General features: G+C 43.3%; 1 protein-coding gene across 1 annotated transcript in view; it reads left to right on the forward strand.

Annotated features, from left to right (window-relative positions):
• Window positions 1–24,253, forward strand: part of BAG1 (BAG cochaperone 1) — a 212,916-nt gene that overhangs the window by 159,664 nt on the left and 28,999 nt on the right. Inside the window, exon 5 of the mRNA XM_085606862.1 lies at window positions 3,772–3,879. Coding sequence (XP_085462988.1) covers window positions 3,772–3,879 — 108 coding nt within the window. The remainder of the gene's footprint in view (window positions 1–3,771; window positions 3,880–24,253) is intronic.

A 24,253-nucleotide genomic window follows, 5' to 3' on the forward strand; every position in this document is an offset into this window, starting at 1 on the left:
AACTTCAGCTTAGCGAGGGATTGCCAGCTGACCTTTGAAGCATTTAACCCGTTTAAGTCGGGAGTTTGCTGATGGACTTGTATTAAGAATTTCTTGAAGAGGGTGTGCCTACCTATTGATAGGAAGGTATAGCACCTTTGTCGCTGTATATTGTTTCAGTGCGAGAGACCTTGCGCCCTCTACTATTCTGAATATTATGCATAACCCCTGTCCTGAAGAGGCCTAAATAGATAAGGCTGAAACGTGGTCACGTCGACACTTTGAAGGAGGAGTCACTGGACTGATGGTGATTCTTGAAATTATGTTGTGCTACACTAGAGCTAGGCCAATTAGTATATTAGACTTCTAGTGTTTCACGTTTGACTACCTCTAAGTGGTTCGCCTAGAAGTATAAGGGGGACACTAGTGTGAATAACATATTTAGGGTTATTGTTAATTGTTATGTGTTTTATGTTTGATTGTCAATGTAATGTAATATACATTGTGATATGTCATTTGTTTCTCCTTGAATAGGCGCCTTGCCGGTGTGTGATGTAAATTGATTTTGATATACTCATTATGAATATTAATTATTTTTGAGAGGGTAATTAAATGTGCTCTACTCATAAAATTGACCAGTATTGATTCCTTTATACCTTTTTCCTTTTGTATATAGTCCTAGTGAGTGGGCGAGTAGATTTCTGTAATAAATTTGGTGCCACTTGATGATTTGCTTGTCAATTGCATTTTCCACAAGTGATGGCAGGGCTGAAGATTTAAACAGACCTAAACGTCAGCGCATTCTTACACTCTCACTCATTAATAATTTTTGCCTCCATCACTTGTGGAAGGTGAAAATAAGTTATAAAACAGTGGATGGCAGGGGCAGTAAGGTTGAGTGAGTTTGGCGGACGATTTTTTACTTCAGTCACATTATGCCCAAGAGTGTGGGAGTGATGTGCATTCCCACTCCTTGCACAAGGAGGGGTGTACTTTTTTTTTTTAACTCCTCACTTTGTTCATGGAAGGAAGGGTATACATGCTAATTCCCCACTACCCACCTTGCCCCAAAGTGAAGACAGGGCAAGTGTTTTTTTGCCCATGAGCTTGCCCAAGAGTGGAGCTATTTTGTACTTTTTCCACCCTAGGAGTGCCTATTTGCCACCGTTTGTCTGGAACAGTGGCTCGAGTGGGGATTGTATTGCTACTTTCCTTGTTTACAGCGATTGCCAAAAATTATAGATACAAACTGTACATGGCCGACACATGCATACTTGAAAGTCCCAGCCATTGAGAAACCTATTGTATTTGAGGAAACCTATTTTATTTGATAAACCTACTTTAAATTATACCTTTTTGTTTGTTTGAGCAATTTGCACCACAGCCACCATTCTGAAAGGCTGCATACTAAGTAGTGTTTCCGCCAGGTTTGATTTATAGTACTCAAGGGGGAGGCAAAGTTATTAAGGGTGCAAATTGGGATTTCCTAGAAGTGAGTTGTCAATCATAATTATGGAGGTGCAACTTTTGTTTTCATTTTGGGTACTTCAAAATTAAGGTTTAAAACCCTAGGACTAAAATTCTATCTTTTTCAAATGGAATCAGTAGGATAATGTTGCAGACTCTTCCCACAAAGCCACCTATTTAACCAGGGCAACTGTATATGTTTGTCAGGAGGAGGGATTTAATATTGTCAACCATGTGTTGTTATTGTGAACTGTACAAAATTGGATGTGCTTCCTAGATTGATCTGTGGGCATTCCCATGTGTTCTCGAACATCAGTCCACCCTCATCTACTGGCTGATCTATAAATATGTGGTCACATAGATTTAGAGAATCGGGGTTCATTTGACTTTGAAACCCATGCTTTTGATGAGGTTGTGAATGTTGGTGTCCTTTTTTACCTTGCTAATAGTTTGTTGATAAAGCATATTGTTAGACACTTAGGGCCTAATTACGAGTACAGCAGTCCTGGGATCGCTGTACCCATAGATAGTGGTCTGGCGGCTGCCGTTGCATCGGACCTCCCGCACGATTACGATTGTGACAGTGGGACTGCCACAAGACTGCCACCGTCATGATCCAGGATCCCAAGGTGGGAAAAGCAGGTGGGAATTGCGGCAGTGCTTACGCTGGCAGAGACCCTGCCATGAAATAGTTGGCGGAAAGGCATGTAAAGGGCCCCCCGAACTGGGCCCCCGGGCAGTCTGTACATGGTGGTGCATGCGGGTGGGGGCACATGATGTGCCCCTCTAGAAGTGCTTGGTCGTGTGTGTACTGTGTGGCATGTGCAACATGGTGCATGCCACACAGTGCATGGATGTGCTGTCACAGCAGTAGTATGCTTTTTAGGTTCTCCTATGAGCCAAACATTCCAATTGCCGCTGCCCTGCAACTCTGGATTACTGTTGTAATCCGGCGGGCTGAAATGCCGACGGCTTGGCGGTCTTCCTGGGACCTCCACAGTGGTGGTCCTACAGGAAGACCGCCGAAGTCTTAATAAGACCCTACGATTAATTTGAGATGTCCTTCTGTTTATGTACTGAGATGTTTACACAAGTCCTGAGTTGATTCCTAGGCAGCCTTGGGTCTTCTTTTCACTGGTCTGGTTGAGTGCTGTTGCTGATCTGATCATATGCTGTCAGTTCTAGGGTTGATTGAGTCTTTGGAGGTGTTTTCTGTCTAATTGTGGTTCTAAAAGTACTAGTGGTGGCAACATTTTCATCTGTTGGTGTTTGCATTGGTGTAGATCTGCTGAATGATGATGGCTGTGTCGCTCTTTATGTTTGCATGCACAAAGTTATAGGATCTCCTGTTTCAGTTCCTTCCTGCACTCCTCCACTGATTCTGTTTAATTGCTCCAAGCTTGGTGTTGGCTGAAGATATTGGTAAATATAGTGTGTTTATATGGATCAATGTGCTATGACTCCGCCTGCATTGCTAGGGCAAAATTGTTCTGTCGTTGTTAGCATCTTTATGCCCCTTATGTGGGTTTATTGTAAATCCTTGTGCCTTTATAGATGCCTTTTTAATTAAGTGTTACACTCCCACCCCCCTTCCTCCCCGTTTTCATTTTTTGCAAAGGCAATGAGAAGGGTGTTAAACCTATAAACCTATATGCGGTTTCTTGATAGTTCTGAGTAGAATTAAAAAAAATAGGAATTTGTTTTTCCAATATTTCCTTCTTTCACTTTGGCTGATGGTAAGTTATGTGTTTAGGCAGCAGAGGTTTGGTAAGCTTAAGGACTTAAAAGTCCTGATATTTATGCATTAAAAGTCGTACGTATTGTATTTGCAGTGTTGTTCTTACAGTGGGTTAGTGATGATAACTTCTGAAACTACTTTTGGGCTTTATAAGGTGTGGCTTTGGCCCAATCCCTGTTAATCATTTGAATCAATGACTATGCGGAAGGGCTTGTCTGTAATAGAGCCCTTTTACTGGTAAATGTTCATCTAGTGACTTCCTAGTTATTCTTTAGTCACTTGTAGCTCACCTTGCAGTGTTCCTATTTTGGTCACAGACCTATAGTGGCACTATCTTTTTTGGGCATATATTTTCTGTATGTGTTCTTGAGTTGAGTTGTTGCTTTATCTGCCCCATCATGACATGTGAACCAAACCTTTTTCTATCATAGTTTTAATATCAGCTATGAAGCCTTCTCTAAGTAGTTCCTGCCATTTCAGAAGTGGGTGGTTGTTGGGTAAAGAATCTCATAACTCACTGATAGGTATACTACAGTAATCAGTGTCCGGCTATTAACATAACTATTGCTGTTGCCTTTTTCATTCAGGGGTTTCTAGCCAAAAATCTCCAAACAGAAGCTCTTAATAAGTTGGACAAGCGAATAAAATTAGCAGTCGAGCAATTCATGAAACTCCTGGAACAGATTGATGCTGTGGTGAGTAATCAATGAATGCTTTAATTTCTCTTATGCTATGATCATTGTATGAAGTGGAACATGTGTGCACGTAGTGTAGGAACAGTTTTCTCATATGAACAAGGTTGTATGGCATCATTGCACAGAAAGACATTTTTGGTAGGGATAATTATGTGTTTGTGATACATTATCTGTCTGGGCTTGAAGACCCTGTGTCAGTCTGAGTTTACAAGAAGGTTAACAGGGAGGTTCAGCAAAGATATAAATTAGTTACATGGGAAGCTGCATAAATTCCTGTTTAAAGAGGTGGACCATCTACCTTTTTAAATTGTAATAGTAGGTTCAAAAGATGTACTCCAAAGAGTCTGAATGATCATAAATAAGTAGCACGTGCCATTGTTTAAAGAAGAAAATGGCATCTTCATATCATATATATATATATATATCTATATATATATATATATCTATATATATATAGATATATATATATATAATTACGGTTCTTTCCTCCAAGCACCAATTCAAAGAGAGAAGAGACGGCACACCAGGAAACGGCACAAACGAACTTTATTTGTGCGCTAGCTTAATCCAGGACGACGCGTTTCGGCGTTAGCCTTTGTCAAGTAACTTCCTGTGTTCCAACACCCGTAGAAATACATGCTCGAGGTTGATAAACATAAAAGAAATACTACTATTGTTGTATAGCATAGCATGAAACGTATTTTCAAACCGAAATCTTATACCTATAATTGGAATTAGAATGGCAATCATAGCAACAATCTAATGAAAAATACATGAATAAACAAACCATTATCATGACTTGGTGCGGTTGCTTGCAAAAAGAACGAACAAGTCGTATTTTCAACAATTGAGCATGACGAGTGCGCATACTGCAGATAATTTAACTCGTACTACTTTTGTGTCCACGTTTTAAATATTCATAATGCAATTGCAAACAAATAAATAAATAATTCTGCCATGTCGGATATTTGCATCGTTAATAAATGAACAATAACGTTTTCAAATTCAAAATTGTTAACATTCGGCATGTGTTCATGATTCTCTATTGCCGTTATTGTACACAAAGGTCAACATGATGAGAAATTAATCATTTCAGATATATTTGGAGATACAATTCAGTCTCAAGTGCATTAACATAATATTATCGCAATTGCGCTTCCATAATGCTAATGTTAATTCACATGTGTATGATTGTGTACTGTTATTTTTATCGTTTTGCAATTTCATATGGGCAGAAATTTCGTGGTGGATTAGTTCATGTGGAATCCAGGAAGTGGCCCTTAATAAGTGCTAGGTATGGGGAGTGTGGGAATAAAGTGCATAGTTACAAATGTGAAGAAAAAAAGGGGGGGTTGTTTTCTCTCTCTCTCTAGGACCTATACCGGACAGAATGCCTCTACCACAATTGTGGCCATTGGTTAATACGACCCCCATTGGGGCACGCTAAGCTATCCGTAGATGTCCTGTAACCCCGACTAATAAAAATTGTGAGATCTAAAAAAATTATAATACCGTAACCATTAAAATCCCAGCTAAAAATGTTGGGAAAGAAAAGCTTTGGTACTTCCATGCAGAATATGGCGAAAACTAGCAGATTATAGCCCTATGTGGGTTGCAAGTTCCTCCCCACTATTGAGGCCCTTAGGCGCCTTGCAGTCCAAATCTATGATAAATTTAGACTCAAGTATTCTCAAATATTTCTCCCGATCACCTCCCCGTGAGTGCTTAGGAATTCTCTCAACTCCAAAGAATCTTAGGCTGCTGTTATTACTGCTATGGCATTCAGAATAGTGGCGTGCCACAGGGTAATTGCTATCACAATTAGTGATTGCACGTAAGTGCTGTAATATTCTCAATTTTAGAGGCAACATTGTACTGCCCACATACCGGAGGCCACAAGGGCATTCCAGTATGTAGACAACAAAGTCGCTAGTGCAGTTAATCGTTTGTTGGATTGGACGTATTTGCCCAGATCCTGTGGTATATTGTTTGCAATTTTTGCCATTGCGGTCAGCCTTACACATGCCACAGGTGGTGAAGCCATTAGGCATTTTTAGCCACTGTGACCGAGTGCCTTCATCTTGAAAACTGTGAACTAGTCTGTCCCTTAATGACCTTGCTTTCCTGTAGGTTACCTGTGGTCTTAATCCCACACGGTCACCAATAATAGGATCAGCGGTTAGTAGATTCCAATGTTTCTTTAAGATTTTTTCCAATGTCCATGCACCTCTACTGTACTGGGTTATCATTCTGGGTGTATCAAATTTGATTTCTTCGCCCTCTTCTCTCCTAGTACTAGTTTTGGAGGGTTTGAATAACAGGTCATGTTGCTTTAAGTCCTTAACTTTGTTTCTGGCTGTTGTCAGGATTTGTTCCTTATACCCCCTTGCTTTAAAGCGTGTTAGCATGGTTTCTTGTTCTTTCAAAAAGTCCTCATCTGTACTGCATGCGCGGCGGGCTCTTAATAACTCACCATAGGGTATGCTGGATTTCAATGGTTCTGGGTGGTGACTAGCAGCATGTAACAATGTATTACCAGCAGTTTGCTTGCGGAAAAGGCGAGTGGTAATTTGGCTCTCTTTTATTTCTACTGCAATGTCTAAAAATTCACAATATGACGTACTTAAGGTATACGTGAATTGTAGATTCAAGTCATTGTTTCCCAGTTGCTCAATAAATTATTTAGCCAGATTTTTTGACCCATTCCATATAAGGAACAAGTCATCTATATATCTGATCCATATTAGTATATGGTCAGTATATTTTTGTTGGTGTTGTGTCCATACCACTTGCTCCTCCCACCAGCCCAGAAATAAATTCGCCAGACTGGGGGCAAAGCAAGTACCCATCGCGGTACCAGACCGCTGTCGATATAAGGACTTTTCGAATAGGAAGATATTATTCTGGAGACAAAAAAGCATCATTGCTTCTAACATTCTGTTATGCTCTCAATGGTCAATGTGTCTACTTTTTAGGAAATACATGCAGGCAGCTACCCCCTTGTGCTGGTCAATACATGTATAAAGGGAGCAGATATCCAAGCTGATCATCAAGTATCCCTCTTCCCATTGTACACCATATAGTCTACGCAGAAAGTCAGAGCTATCTTTACAGTAAGATGTTAAGTTTAATACGTATTTGGACAGATACGAATCAAGAAAAATAGATGTGTTTTCTAGGAGTCCCCCATTAGATGAAACAATAGGGCGTCCTGGTGGTGAAGTGGCATTTTTGTGTATCTTAGGTAAAAAATATACACATGGTACACGTGGTTTTTCAGTTCTTAGAAAATTAAATTCATCGCAATCAATGAGACCCTGAAAATACCAGTTGCTCAAAAGTCTGTGATAGTCTAGAATGGTCTGTTTGTACTGACTCCAGTCGATAAGTTCATAGCACGTTTCATCCATTAGTTGTCTCATTGCCTCTGATCTATAGTCTTCAACATTCATTATTACAACGTTGCCCCCTTTATCAGAGGGCTTGATGACGATTGTTGAGTCCGATTCCAAGGTCTTAAGTGCATTTCGTTGTGCCCTTGTTAAATTATCCCACTTGGAATTTTGTATCGTATTCCTTGCTTTCTTTAGCTCCAAACATTGGAATCTACTAACCGCTGATCCTATTATTGGTGACCGTGTGGGATTAAGACCACAGGTAACCTACAGGAAAGCAAGGTCATTAAGGGACAGACTAGTTCACAGTTTTCAAGATGAAGGCACTCGGTCACAGTGGCTAAAAATGCCTAATGGCTTCACCACCTGTGGCATGTGTAAGGCTGACCGCAATGGCAAAAATTGCAAACAATATACCACAGGATCTGGGCAAATACGTCCAATCCAACAAACGATTAACTGCACTAGCGACTTTGTTGTCTACATACTGGAATGCCCTTGTGGCCTCCGGTATGTGGGCAGTACAAAGTTGCCTCTAAAATTGAGAATATTACAGCACTTACGTGCAATCACTAATTGTGATAGCAATTACCCTGTGGCACGCCACTATTCTGAATGCCATAGCAGTAATAACAGCAGCCTAAGAATCTTTGGAGTTGAGAGAATTCCTAAGCACTCACGGGGAGGTGATCGGGAGAAATATTTGAGAATACTTGAGTCTAAATTTATCATAGATTTGGACTGCAAGGCGCCTAAGGGCCTCAATAGTGGGGAGGAACTTGCAACCCACATAGGGCTATAATCTGCTAGTTTTCGCCATATTCTGCATGGAAGTACCAAAGCTTTTCTTTCCCAACATTTTTAGCTGGGATTTTAATGGTTACGGTATTATAATTTTTTTAGATCTCACAATTTTTATTAGTCGGGGTTACAGGACATCTACGGATAGCTTAGCGTGCCCCAATGGGGGTCGTATTAACCAATGGCCACAATTGTGGTAGAGGCATTCTGTCCGGTATAGGTCCTAGAGAGAGAGAGAAAACAACCCCCCCTTTTTTTCTTCACATTTGTAACTATGCACTTTATTCCCACACTCCCCATACCTAGCACTTATTAAGGGCCACTTCCTGGATTCCACATGAACTAATCCACCACGAAATTCCTGCCCATATGAAATTGCAAAACGATAAAAATAACAGTACACAATCATACACATGTGAATTAACATTAGCATTATGGAAGCGCAATTGCGATAATATTATGTTAATGCACTTGAGACTGAATTGTATCTCCAAATATATCTGAAATGATTAATTTCTCATCATGTTGACCTTTGTGTACAATAACGGCAATAGAGAATCATGAACACATGCCGAATGTTAACAATTTTGAATTTGAAAACTTTATTGTTCATTTATTAACGATGCAAATATCCGACATGGCAGAATTATTTATTTATTTGTTTGCAATTGCATTATGAATATTTAAAACGTGGACACAAAAGTAGTACGAGTTAAATTATCTGCAGTATGCGCACTCGTCATGCTCAATTGTTGAAAATACGACTTGTTCGTTCTTTTTGCAAGCAACCGCACCAAGTCATGATAATGGTTTGTTTATTCATGTATTTTTCATTAGATTGTTGCTATGATTGCCATTCTAATTCCAATTATAGGTATAAGATTTCGGTTTGAAAATACGTTTCATGCTATGCTATACAACAATAGTAGTATTTCTTTTATGTTTATCAACCTCGAGCATGTATTTCTACGGGTGTTGGAACACAGGAAGTTACTTGACAAAGGCTAACGCCGAAACGCGTCGTCCTGGATTAAGCTAGCGCACAAATAAAGTTTGTTTGTGCCGTTTCCTGGTGTGCCGTCTCTTCTCTCTTTGAATTGGTGCTTGGAGGAAAGAACCGTAATTATTTTGAGTGGTTGCTGCTACCACTGACGGCGCCAGCGTCGCAGGCATGGGGATTGCTCCAGCAGTGAAACATGCAAACCATATATATATATATATATATATATATATATATATATATATTACCTACTGGCGGTCGCCAGTAGGTAGTTATAGTTAGGACCCCTTTTCCATAGGAAATCCGCAACATTCTATTTTGAATAACTTTGGCGCCGGTCGATGAATCCTCGCGAATTTCTCAAAATAGGTGGGGCGCTACGCTCCGCTCCTACCCTGAAAGTCTCGGGGGGATTCGTCAAGCGGGGGCTGAGATAAAAGGGGGGTCCCAAAACGCGTTTTTCCCATGCATTTTTCCATAGGACCTTTAGACAGAGCTACAGCCCGAACGGCTGAACAGAATTACTAGAAATTTGGCAGAGAGGTAGTCCCTATGTCAAGGAAGTGCCTTTTGTAGGTTTGGTGTAAATCTGTTCAGTAGATTCTGAGAAAATAGCCTTTAAATCAATATATATATCTGAGCCCGCTTACGGTACGCTTACGGTACGCGTACGGTGGCGTGCGCGAGCGCGATTCTGATTGGCTCTTAGATCTTAGTAAACATTCGAATCGGCCGAAACCAGGAAGCGGCGTCCGCCATTTTGTCTCTCGCACTGAGTGTTATTTATCAAACATGATGCCCAAAAACATGTTACGGGGCTGTTTTGACAACTCCCTCCCACATAGTCATGTTGAGGGAGTCCCCAAACATCCCCCAAGAGCAAAAACGGTTTTATTTTTTTTTCGGCAATTTCGCCGAGTACGCTTACCGTACGCTTACCGTAAGCGTACGGTAAAAAATAGAAATAAAAAAAACACTATCCACACTTACCCCACCCCCTGTGCTTTTGGTTGCCGTAGGCCACCAAATGTACAGGGCTTATTACATCAGTAAAAAAACTATATTTTGGCAACATGAAATTATAAAATCGAAATAAAAAAAACACTATCCACATTGACCCCACCCCCTGTGCTTTTGGTGGCCGAAGGCCACCAAATGTACAGGGCTTATTAAAGTTGATAAAAACCGTGCACGGAACGCACTGCGTTAAGTGGGCGCGCACGCCTCGAATGGCGTAAAGTAACTTAGCATTTAAAAAACCGTACAAATTCACTGAAAAAACCATAGGTTTCACACACGTTATAGTTAGGAATTAGCATTTAAAAAACCTTGCAAATTCACTGAAAAAACCATAGGTTTCACACATGTTATAGTTAGCGGAAATTTTACTGATAAAAAACCAATGAAATTGCCCCGTTATAGTTAGTGCTGGCAACTATAACTCACGCGACCGCAATCTTCTGCTGATGACATATGTGTCTTTATAAAAAAAAATATTTGTAATATATGTATAGCTAAAAATGTATGGAAGAAGACATGGGCAAATAAGTGTCTAAATACAGTATTAGCATCAGCAGAGGATTGCGGTCGCGTGAGTTATAGTTGCCAGCACTAACTATAACGGGGCAATTTCATTGGTTTTTTATCAGTAAAATTTCCGCTAACTATAACATGTGTGAAACCTATGGTTTTTTCAGTGAATATATATATTATATATATATATATATATATATATATATATATATATATATATATATATATATATATATATATCTCAACCTACTGGCGGTCGCCAGTAGGTAGTTATAGTTAGAACCTAGTTTCCATAGGAAAAGCATTTTTTGATTTGCTAATAACTTTGGCATCGTTTGACGAATCTTCGCAAAATTCTCCCCAAAAAAAGTCTATCCAGGTCAGCCCCTATCCTGCAAGTTTGGGGGTGATTCGTCAGGCGGAGGCTGAGAAAAAAGGGGGTTCCCAAAACGCGTTTTCTCCATGTTAATTTCCATAGAAAATTTTGAGACGGGCTACAGCCCGAACTGCTGAACGGAATTACCCCAAATTTGGCAAAAAGGTAGTGCTTGGTTCAGAAAGTGACCTTTTTTTTAGATGGTGTAAATCCGTTCTGTAGTTGCTGAGAAATTGAAAAAATTAAAGTTTCGATATCTAGGGCAGCGGTGGAGTCGCGAACCCTCCCGACCACGAGCTTCATTCTAATTGGCTGCCACGACCACGAGCTTCATTCTAATTGGCTGTCAACACTCCAAACCAGAAAGTGTTGGCAGCCATCTTGTGACTCGGTTAGAAGCGAGTCACCAGAAAACAGAGAAACAAAGATATAAAACAAGAGAAGGGGGCAGGGTAACAACACCCTGACCCCCTAGGCCTGTTCAGGGGTTCCCAGAAGGACCCCCAGGGCCAAAAAAAGCATTTTTAAATTTCTCGAATTTCACCGAAATTGTTTAAAAAACAATGAAGTGCGGCTTCCCGTGTTTTATTTTAATGAGGCCCCCGGGTGGGCTAGGTCCCGGGGGCAGTTCTTAATAAATAATAGCGGGGGCCCCCGCAGCCCCGGGGACCACCACCTCCCTGGTGCTTCACTCATGTTGGGGGGGGGCGCAGACCTCCTCCTGGAGCCCGTGATGGCCCTGGGGCCCCCTAGGGCCGGCTCCTGCACCCCGGGACACTGCTGTTTGCTATGACTGCCTGTCATAGCAAACTTGCTTTGGATTTTGGAAGAGAGAGCAGGGAAACCTGCTCTCGCTTCCAAAATCCAAAGCTGATTGCTTTTCCACACGGGGAGCTGCGTGTCAGCAGCTCCCCGTGTGGAAAAGCAATGCCGGCTCCCGTTGGACGCGGAGAGCCGGCGGGACCGTGGGGGCATTGGGGCTCCCCCCCACGGTCCCCAACAGTGAGGCCAGGCCCCGAGGTCCTCGATACGGGGGCTGACGCGGCCCTCTTCTTGTTTGTTTTTTGCGCTGCACTCGAGTACTTCTTAAGTCTTTCAAACACCGAGGGGTACATTCTGAAGGACACATCGCGGAGTTAACGACACTTTATCGCAACCAAAATGGTGATAAATTTAAGGCACCATTCACAAGCTGGAGCAAACAGCCCATATCAACAGTTTACCAGTGATAGCAGCCTCAAAAAGCATCGTCACGGATGACCCCGGCAAATATTGCGAATGAGATGTAGAGTAGGCGTACTTGTGCAAAAACCAGCAAACACATCACTTTGCAAGTTTCTCAACCACCAGCAAGATCGTCGAAGAGAGTACAAAACAGGCGATAAGGTGTGTTAGTAGTAGGAATTTTACACCTGCTCTGAGCTGGTGTAAAGTCGGACTACAACCTGCAACATGAAAGGGAGCCCAGCGCCACACCTGAATGAAAACAGATGCAACACTGCTCCGACACCCCCCGCCACCAGCCCCTTGTCCATCATCCCCCCCTCACCGCCACCCCCCACAAACAAATGTGAGAGCAACCTTAGTAAATATGGAACGTAACAAATCGGTTGATGTCGCACAATTAGAATTAAGAACATGCATGTGAGGTTGGACAAATAAGAATCTCAGTCATCTATGGATTTACATATAAAACATTTTATTTAAATAAAACAAAAAAATAAAAGTAGGTACAGGCATGGCGTGACATCCCTCAACAATTTGTAAATCACAGCCTGCAAGACAAAAAGAAAGATAAGATTGTGCGTCATGCGTCCATCAAAGGAGAGAGAGAAAGAGTGAGAGAGAGGAAGAGAGAGAGAAAGAAAGAGTGAAAGAGAGGAAGAGAGAAAGAAAGAGTGTGAGAGAGAGAGGAAGACAAAAGGAGTGAGAGTGAGATACAAGGAAGAGAGAGAAAGAGAGACAGAGGAAGTGAGAAAGAATGAATGAGATAGAGAGGAAGAGACAGAGAAAGAGAGAAAGAGTGTGAGAGAGAGAAAGGAAAAGATGGAGAGGGAGAGTGAGTGTCGACACTGTGGAGAAAATCCTCACAGCTCACCTTTCTGCCACCGGTGTGTCTCCAAGCACATGCCGGAACATAGTGCAGCCCTCAAGTTTAGTCATCTGAAACATAGTATAGAATCAGTAATAGCAGTGTACATACAACTGCACACGCATAATTCTCTGTTTCGCTCATGCGCACCCAGGCTGCTGTACCCCATCGGCTCCCGCCGCCCAGAGGTGTGTTTGTCCGCCTCTGCGCACCCAGGCTGCTGTACCCAATCCACTCCCAGTGCCCGTAGGTGACTGCCCGTTCCTGCGCACCCAGACTGCTGCACCCCATCCACTCACATTGCCTAGAGGTGTCTGCCCGCTCCTATGCACCCAGGCTGCTGCACCCCATCCACCCCCACTGCTCGGAGGTGTCTGCCCGCTCTTGTGCACCCAGGCTGCTGCACACTAACCACTCCCACCGCCCAGAGGTGACTGCCCGCTGCTGCGGAAACAAGCCTATCTGCTCACCTTCCGCCACTGGCGTTTTTGTAAGAGGGTGCACAAACGTGCCGAAGCAACCTCCTCAGCCGTTGCGTACACACGGTCAAGTCGAGCTCATAATTCAGAGTGGGTGTTGATTGCCAGGATGGCCATGCATCATCGCAGGCCTGCTAGACAAAAAGTAAGATAAGATTGGGCGTCATGCGTTCATCAAAGTAGAGAGAGAGAGAGAGAAAAAGAGTGAGAGAGAGGAAGAGAGAGAGAGAAAGAAAGAGTGAGAGGAAGACAGAGAAAGAGTGAGAGAGTGAGAGGAAGACAGAGAAAGAGTGAGAGAGTGAGAGTAAGACAGAGAAAGAGTGAGAGAGTGAGAGGAAGACAGAGAGAAAGAGTGAGAGGAAGACAGAGAGAAAGAGTGAGAGAGTGAGGAAGAGAGAGAAAGTGAGAGAGGAAGAGTGAGAGAAAGAGATACAGTGTGAGAAAGAGGGAGAGAGAAAGAGAGAAACTGTGAGAGAGAGAGAGGAATAGAGAGAGAAAGAGTGTGAGAGAGAGAAAGGAAAAGATGGAGAGGGAGAGTGAGTGTCGACACTGTGGACAAAACCCTCACAGCTTACCTTTCCGCCACCGGTGTGTCTCCAACCACGTGCCCCGACATAGTGGAGCCCTCAAGCTCACTCATCTGAAACATAGTACAGAATCAGTAATGGCAGAGTACATACGACTTCGCATGCCTAAATCGCTGTCCCGCCTTTGTGCATCCAGGCTGCTGCACCCCATCGTCTTCCACTGCCCAGAGGTGTCTGCCCACCGCTGCGCACCCAGGCTGCTGCACCCCATCTACTCCCTCTGCCCAGAGGTGTCTGCCCGCCCCTGCGCACCCAGGCCTCACTGCTCACCTTTCCGCAGAAAGGGCACCCTCCACATCATGCAGTCCCGCTCCGCAGGCCACCAGGTCTCACATTTAGTGCTGCATCTTGATTTTACCATGGCAGAGGACATACCAGTGCACCCGCCATCATCGCAGGTTGCACAACCGCTCAGCCCTTGCGGTGCCACTAACTCTCTGACCAATGAGGCCACGCCACGTGGCGGTAGACCCCTGCTGGTCGATGGCTCAGGCCTACACTGCGGTTCTGCAGGGCACACAAAACCAGACCTGTCCGGACCAGCAGGACGGGACATCATCACAGGCTGCACACCCGCTCAGCACTTACAGTGCCCCTACCTCAGTGCACCGAAAGTCACCGTCTAGTGGCGGTGTGCCTGTGCCGGCTGCAGTGCATCCGGTGCACCAAGTCTGAAAGGGAAATGGCGTGGAGCACTTGCGCCCGGTCCTTTTTATTGGCAGGGTCACGTGTCCTGTGACGCCTGTGCTTGATGGGTGTGGTGTGGGTGTAAACCAGCCATCAGGGAGTGGCTGTGGCGTACTGACAACTAGACCTGAGAGCAGCAGATCACTACAATGAAAATCTGGGCCATGTAGCGTTGTTGTCCCTCCCTGTATGCGTAAGCGGATTGGGCTGGGCTGACGTATGCCAGTCCTGCGTGAGGCTGTGAACAATGACTCCGGAGCTCTGGGTGTCGTTGCGTCCTGGGCTGTATGAGGAATCAACTGATGCGGGTGTCCTTGTTGTAGTCCTGCCGCCACCCAGGCCGCAAGCGCCAATGTGTCACCCTGTGACCCAAGCCCTAAAACATTGCCAACATGGAAGGTAGGGGGAATCACTGACCCTACATTCATCCATATTTCCACACATGAAAGATCGTGCACATGACATATCTGTGTGGATATGAATGTTTATTGCACATTCAGTGGAGTGTTGCCGCTGTAGCCATACAGGGCCATGCAAAGCCCAAATTTCAGTTTTTGACACATGTAGGGTAGCCAATTAGAGCCAAGCTGGTGCTCGGGGGTTATGCTCCGCCAACATTTGTATTTATTCAATCACTCTGCCAGTTCCGAAGCACTTATAAATTCACTATACACTCTCCTTGCAGTACTCTAATGATCCAATGACCGAGACAAAGTTACATAACCAAAGTTTTCCCCACTGCCAGAGGTAACATGGTTGCGAGCGCTGTCCACAGCAGAATGTAATGTGGTAGGGCCCAGGGGCAGCATCATGCATACATAATGAACACACGGACACAGTTAGATAGATATTGGAACTGGGTACGGGCATGTGTGCTCCGCCCCTTTTTATTACCAGGGTCACATGTCCAGTGACGTCTGTGCTGGATGCGTGCGATTCTCAAATAGCGATTCGCAAAAAATCGCTATTTGAGAATCGCAAAAGAGGATTTTGATACATATGGCCCTCTATCTTAAAGGGTCCATGAGTTGTGGTGCACTGAGGTAGGGGCATCAGAAGCATTCCGCGTGTGCACAGCTAGCGATGATGTGTGGTCCGGGAGGGCCGCACTGGTAGCAATGTCTGTTGCCTACTGGACTGCGTCCTCTGCAATCGCAACTCGATCTGAATTGTGAGCCCTGCAGTCCGCAATGTAGATGGAAGGCAGTAGTCAGCACAGACATCGAGGAATGCTTTTTGTCACTTCCTCTTGACAAAATCCGAGGACATAGAGTACAAATCTGTCTCAAATTAATAAATCCTGTCTCAATGTAAACTGTGAGCTCTGCTGACGGCAGTATAGGTAACAAAAGATGAAATATGTATGGAATACATTGTCAAAATGTGTAGGTTTCGGGGACGTTATAGTTAGTTGCCTACTGGACTCTGAAATTAATGAATCAAGACTGAATTTAAACTGTTAGCTCTGCTGGCCGCAGTGTAAGCCAGAGGCAGCGGTCAGCAAGGGCCCACAGCGACATGGCATTGAGTTGAGCTGCACAGTTAGTGGCATCAGAAGTATTCAGCGTGTGCGGAGCCTGCAATGATGCGTGGTCCGGGCGGGCCGCACTGGTAGCAATTTCTTTTGTCTAATGAATCCTGCCTTAAGGCTATGTAGCGATGACTTGTGGTGCAGTGAGTTAGTGGCACCTGAAGCAACCAGCGTGTGTGCACCCTGCGATGATGTGTGGTCCGGGCAGGCTGCACTGGTAGCAATGTCTTTTGTCTAATGAATTCTGCTTCAGTAAGGCCATGTGGCGGTGACTTGTGGTGCACTGAGTTAGTGGCACCTCAATCACTCAGCGTGTGCGCACCCTGCGATGATGCGTGGTCCGGGCGGACCGCACTGGTAGCAATGTCTTGTGTCTAATGAATTCTGCCTTAATAAGGCCACGTGGCGTTGACTTGTGGTGCACTGAGTTAGTGGTACCGCTGGCGCTCAGCGTGCATGCAGCCTGCGATGATGCGTGGCCCGGGCAGGCCACACTGGGAGTAATGTGTCTTGCCTACTGGACTGCGTCATCTGCAATCGCGACTCCATCTGAATTGTGAGCCCTGCTGTCCGCAGTGTAGATCACAGGTAGTAGTGTGTACAGACATAACTCTGCGGTGCTGTGCCGCTGTGTTCGCAGGGGCCTGTGTCGAGAAGGCCCGCGGTCATGTCGGCAACCACGTGGCAGGGTGAGGTCCGCTGCTCTGACAGACGCATTGGCCTTCACACAAGTGAACCACGCCCAGAGCCTTGGCCTATTTATTCACACTTCTACGCTGGAGTGGCGTACGTTGGACCAGCCCACTGCTCTTCCGCTTACAGGGGACGATGACACAGGTACATGACCGAGATCTTCCCCACTGCCTGAGGTAACAGGGTTGCGTCCACTGTCCACAACACTACAAGCACCAGCAGTATATGTACACATGGAGATGTTTGTGCTCTGCATAGTGAGGTCTGTCCAGCACATCACCACTACACTTGGTATTGTGTGCATTATTATTGGTAGGTGACTTGCGTCCTTCACACATGTTTGGTTGCCACATCTCGCAACACTCAGCTATTGTGTGGCTGAGGGGCCATGCCGTTTTTGGAAGGTTTGCTGTCCTGTTGTGTGCTGCCTCGGTGGTAGTAGGGGGGGGGGTCCCGAGGGTGGTGGCAGTAGGTTTTGTGGCCTTCTTGGGTGTGGGAGGTGCATGATCAGTAGCTCTATGACATGTGTTGGTCTTCAGATGTGATTCTGGGCTGGGCTTCCTTTCACACTGTAGGTAGTCGTCCTACTTTACACCATTAAAAGGCAGATGTTACATTCCTACTGCAACAGTTTATCGCCTGTTTTTGGATCGCACCGCAGATTTGGCTGCTCGTTGAAAATATCGGGAAGTGATGTTTTTGCGTTATTTTTACATAGGAACGCCTACTCTGCATATTATTAGCGTTCGTTGCTCTCGTTTGTGGTGATTTTTTTTGCGGAAGCTATTGCTGGAAAACTGGCGATATCGGCTGTTTTCACCAGGTTGAGAGTGGAATGATAATTTAAAATGACTGAAAAAACTATAGGTTTAATGAACATTATAATTCGAAATTAGCATTTAAAAAACCTTTAAAATTCACTGAAAAAACCATAGGTTTCAGGGACGTTATAGTTAGAAATTAGCAGTTAAAAAACCTTAGAAATTCACTGAAAAAAACATAGGTTTCATGGACGTTATAGTTAGTTGGACATTTCACTCGTACAAAACCAGAGAAATTCGAACTTTATAGTTAGTAGAGCTAACTATTTAACTCGCGCTCCAGCAATGCGCTGCTGATGACTTCACATATTACGTCACTCATGACATGGTCAGTGACATCACTGATGACATCTCAAATGACATCACTGATGACATCATCCACGTGATAATCTGATACACCTCCTCGCACCCTAATATAACTTTTGATACATCCACTCTAAAATACAGACTACCATTTTATAAACCAAAGACAAATCAATGGCAGTTACTATATACCCACCGACTAATTCCTAGCTATACACACACATTCATTCATTCACCCATACAGTTACTCATACATGCAGTCACTCATCAATACAGCACTATTATATGTACTCATACACCTATACAAACACTCATACACCGTCACTCATCCATAGAGTTATTGGCACACCTATCTAGTCATGTAAAGAATCTATAACACTGCCATTTACTCACCTATACAGTTATACATTTACCATCTAACCTATTCATACAGATACTAACATATACTTACTCTCTTATACAATCACTGATACAAACACACACTCATTTATACAGCCACTCTCACAATTACTCTCTCACATATATCCATTTATATACTCCAACACTCGCATATACTGCCTTTCACATATGTAGTTACTCACACATATACCAGTTACTCACCAACACACTGATACACACACTCACTCACCTATACAGCTATTTCCACATGCACTATTGAACCCATACACCCAGTAAATTATCCACTCACACATGTAGGCAGAAAGTCACACACCGCCCACCCATCCACCCACCCACACAAACACTGAGGCACCCATACAGATACTCATGCAACTAATAAGTAACCCATATAGACAGTCATGTACCTAATCATCAACCCATGCAGCAGCTTACACAACAACTGAGAGACTGATCCAGACATTCACACAGTTTAGTCACTAACCCATGCATTCTCTTATACAATCACTGGTACAAACACACACTCATTTATACAGCCACTCTCACAATTACTCACTCTCACATATAGCCATTTATATACTCCAACACTCGCATATACTGCCTTTCACATATGTAGTTACTCACACATACCAGTTACTCACCAACACACTGATACACACACTCACTCACCTATACAGCTATTTCCACATGCACTATTGAACCCATACACCCAGTAAATTATCCACTCACACATGTAGGCAGAAAGTCACACACCGCCCACCCATCCACCCACCCACACAAACACTGAGGCACCCATACAGATACTCATGCAACTAATAAGTAACCCATATAGACAGTCATGTACCTAATCATCAACCCATGCAGCAGCTTACACAACAACTGAGAGACTGATACAGACATTCCCACAGTTTAGTCACTAACCCATGCATTCAGTAAGACACATTTAATCACTAACTTATCCAGTCAGTCACACACCTATTAAATCCTCCACCTACACACTTATACACAAACTCATTCTTCAATACACCTTGGCATTAACATATATAAAATATATTTAAACTTTACAGAAACACATTCACTGGATGATGTCATCATTGATGTCATTTGAGATGTCATGAGTGATGTCACTGACCATGTCATGAGTGATGTAATATGTGATGTCATTAACAGTGCATTGCGGGGGCGCGAGTTATAGTTAGATCTACTAACTATAACGTTTGAATTTCTCTGGTTTTGTACGAGTGAAATGTCCAACTAACTATAATGTCCCAGAAACCTATGTTTTTTTCAGTGAATATATATATATACTGAAGCTGAATTCGGACAAGATGGAAGTCCTCATCCTCGGATCCACCCCCTTGGCCTGGGACGACTCCTGGTGGCCGACTGCACTAGGAACACCCCCAACACCCACCGACCACTCACGCAACCTGGGGGTCATCCTCGACTCTACCCTTTCCATGACGAAGCAGGTCAACGCCGTCTCCTCCTCCTGCTTCAACACCCTCCGCATGCTTCGCAGGATCTTCAAGTGGCTCCCCCGGAACAAGAAGAGCGGTCACCCAGGCCCTCGTCAGCAGTAGACGGGACTACGGAAACGCACTCTACGCAGGAGCCCCGGCCAAACTCCTGAAACGGCTTCAAAGCATCCAGAACGCCTCTGCACGCCTGATCCTCGACATCCCTCACCGCAGCCACATCATACCCCGCCTGAGAGACCTACACTGGCTCCCTATCAACAAGAGGATAACCTTCAAACTCCTCACCCACGCACACAAGGCACTCCACAACACCGGACCAACGTACCTCAACAGCCGACTCAGCCTCTACACCCCCACCCGCCAGTTCCGCTCCGCAGACCGCGCCCTCGCCACCGTCCCCCGCATCCGAACAGTGACCGCCGGCGGCAGATCATTCTCCCACCTCGCTGCCAAGACATGGAACGCCCTCCCCATCCGCCTGCGGCAGACCGAAGACCTTCTGACCTTCAGAAGACTTCTTCGAACAGTAGCAGCTTCCCCCGTTCCCCCCCCCCCCCCCCCCCCCCCCAGCGCCTTGAGACCCTCGCGGGTATGTAGTGCGCTTTACAAATGCCATGATTGATTGATATATGTATATATATATATATATATATATTGTATATATCCAACAAAGCGTCGTCTCAAGCAATCAAAAGGACAACACACCTTGGCCACAAGTTTCTTTAGCGTGATTTATTCCAGCAAAGTCACCCTACACGTTTCGGAGCGTCCGCTCCTTGCTCATTCACACGTGTGTTGTCCTTTGGATTGCTTGAGACAACGCTTTGTTGTATTACTAAGGGCTTGCGACATTGCCACGGCCCGCCATTGTAAGTGGTTTGGGTTTCTGCGCAACCAAACTGTTGGCTGTATATATATGCACTTAACAAACGTGATGTAGCAAACACCAATGAGGAGGTCACCATTTATAAAGATATATCCGATGCGATGGAATCTACACAATCGGACGCCTCCTTTTACACAGAAATGCAAGAACTTTGGCTGAATGGTGAGACGGTTATTGATGTTGACATATCAACAAGAACAACTCAATTCAGTCAATCAAATGTCAGCATGAGACCAGAGAAGCCAAAAGCCACACACTTTCAGGCAAAATCCACCTTCAACCCAATTATGACACGGGATTCAATTGATATATTCCACGAGGTTGTGGTAGAGGAACAAAAACAACTTAATATGACAACTCAAAACACCAAATGGAAACTCAGCAAGCAAAATTATGAATATAACCTCCTTATGAAAAAATGTAAGGAAAACAACAACATAATCATTCGGAACTCTGATAAGGGTGGGAATATTGTCTTAATGTCCAAAAGTGACTATACTAACGAAGCTTACAGTCAACTACGTGACAATTTGTGTTATGCTAAGAGTTCCATTGCGGAAATTAAATCAACAAACACAAAATATTATGCCCATTTAACAGCATGGAAAAATGATGGCATAATAACAACCCAGGAACACAAATACCTTAAGAATGACCATCCGGTGGTACCCACGATTTATTTCATTCCCAAGATCCACAAGGATCCACTCGAACTGCCGGGTAGGTCGATTATATCAGCGAGAAATAGCCTACTCGAACATACCTCCAAATACGTTGACTTTTTCCTCCAGGATTAGGTAAAATCTTTAAAATCATATGTACGTGTTATTGGGGACTTTCTTAAACTTAAAGACTTCAAATGGAAACCCGGATATTTATTTATAGCCCTTGATGTATGCGCATTGTATACTAGCATTCAACATCAGGACGGACTGAGGGCATTGAGATTTTATTTGGATAAGCTGGTTGAAATGACGGAAGCACAAAAAACAATGTTCATCACAATGGTGGAATTCAGTTTAATGAATAATATGTTCATGTTTAGTAACCTAATATACAGACAGGTCAGAGGAGTAGCCATGGGTACCAGCTTCTCCCCCAGCTATGCATGTTTGCATATGGGCTGGTGGGAGGAGCTGGTACTCAAAACCCAACATCAACATGTGATGAACAACAATATAAAGATATGGCTACGTTTCATAGACGACTTATTTGTGATTTGGGAGGGGAGCGCTGAAGATGCTAATGAATTCATCAAACCACTGAACATTAATAATCTGAACTTAAAATTTACAGCTAGCATTAGTGATACAGAAGTAAGCTTCCTTGATACAAAAATCTATGTACATGGTGATAAAATGGAATCTAAATAGTTCTGCAAGGAAACAGCAGGGAACTCCACGCTACATGCGAGTAGCTCCCATGCTAAACATCTGATTAACAGTATCCCATATGGGGAGATGCTTCGTTTGAGGAGAATCCATAGTAATGATGATGATCTGAAGGAAGCTTAGACTTCAAGTAGGATAAGGTTTTTAGAGAGGGGATACCCTAGAAGAGTGATTAACAATGCTATTTCCAAATCCATGCGTAAGGACAGGTATGATTTACTCTTGAAAACCACTCCCAGCGAGTCAGGCCCTATGACACAACAGCCAGTACATACAAATAAAAACAATGATGAGTTTAGAATAATTCTACAATTCAGCCAGCAGCATAAACAACTAAAATCGTTCATTTCACGAAACTGGCCCATGGTGCTAAGTGACCCCACTATAGGAAAGGCTTTACCAACTCGACCTTCCATCACATATAGTAGAGGTCTATCTATGAGAGACGAACTAGTTAAAACCAGCCCAGTGTTCATTGACAGCACAAACTGGCTACAGACACACAGGGGTTTCTTCAGGTGTAAACCTGCAAGGCATGCCAACAAGGGGAGAATCGCACAACATATGTGACACCATTTAGCATGACAAGTATTAAGATACCCAAACTTATGACGTGCAAAACGGAATATGCGGTTTATATTTTAATTTGCCCTTGCAACCTACAGTATGTAGAGAGCACCAATCTACCGGTGCACACAAGAATTTTGCAGCACCTAAGGGCTATCAGCAATCAAGATAATACCTACCCCGTGGCACGCCATTTTAAAAGTAAACATAACTCCAGAAGCCGAGATCTAAAATATTTCATGATTGATTGGGAAATGGAGAACAGCGGTTTACGTCAGCTTGAAACCAGATATATATTAGAATTGAATTCTAAACATCCAATGGGACTAAATGTGACGGAGGACATGTACACATGCTTATAAACTGGTTTCTTCAACGGAAGTTTTTAAAAATTTTGCTACAATTATTTATATATGGTTTTAGAATTTGATACTCTTGCTGAGAATACGCTAGTCTACTTTTAAGGTTGTAAATAGGATTTTATCTTGATTTTGTAGGTTGATAGTGCCACAATGTACACAGTTATTTGTTAGTATTTAACTAATAATTTTCTATCTTTTTAGATATTTATCTGAGGAAGATGGTTTTTATAATTTTATTACATGGCAACCGCACTGATGCAATTGCGGAAAGGAACCTATGAACTTAGTGGCACAATACTATCCAGCTATAATAGTTAAATTGTCCAATGGGCATTCATGCCAATATTTTTGTACAGGTCGATGCATACATGAATTCAATATACAATATGTTTTATTTAATATTGATGCAATCTGTACTTACTTTAATATTTAACATTAATATCAATATTAATTCTTTAACATTTGAGACAATAGCCACAGTGGCCCAGGAAGCGTGACCTATAAAACAAACAACAAATAGACAACAGTAAGCGAAGTAGCGATTATTTAATTATATATTTATATATTTGTGTGTAAGATTGATACACAAAGAAATGTTTGAAATTCCCCTCAGGAAACCATGTTATTTTTAAGCATAAACAACAGATGTCCAATCCTGGGCATTGGGGCTCCAATACCACAATAGCGCAACAAATTAATGAGAAGAAATAATCTAGAAATAACAGGCAAACTAGAATGTATGAATTCTGTGACTTTGGTGGAATATCATATTTTTGCATATTCATTGAACATCCATTTTTAGTAAACTTATTGCACTGATGATTTAATTTATTAGCACTTTTTGCACAGTATTGACACACATTTATTTATTTATTTATTTTTTTTTGAAACCTTTATTACAAAAGTCAAAAGAATTACAAAAATGGGCCTTCAACCTTCAGGCCGGCCGCTAGCAAACAATAAGAGCATAGAATACAAGTGGGAAACACACGC

The sequence above is a fragment of the Triturus cristatus genome, chromosome 5_2 (genome assembly GCF_964204655.1).
Source record: "Triturus cristatus chromosome 5_2, aTriCri1.1, whole genome shotgun sequence".
Taxonomy (NCBI): Eukaryota; Metazoa; Chordata; class Amphibia; order Caudata; family Salamandridae; genus Triturus; species Triturus cristatus.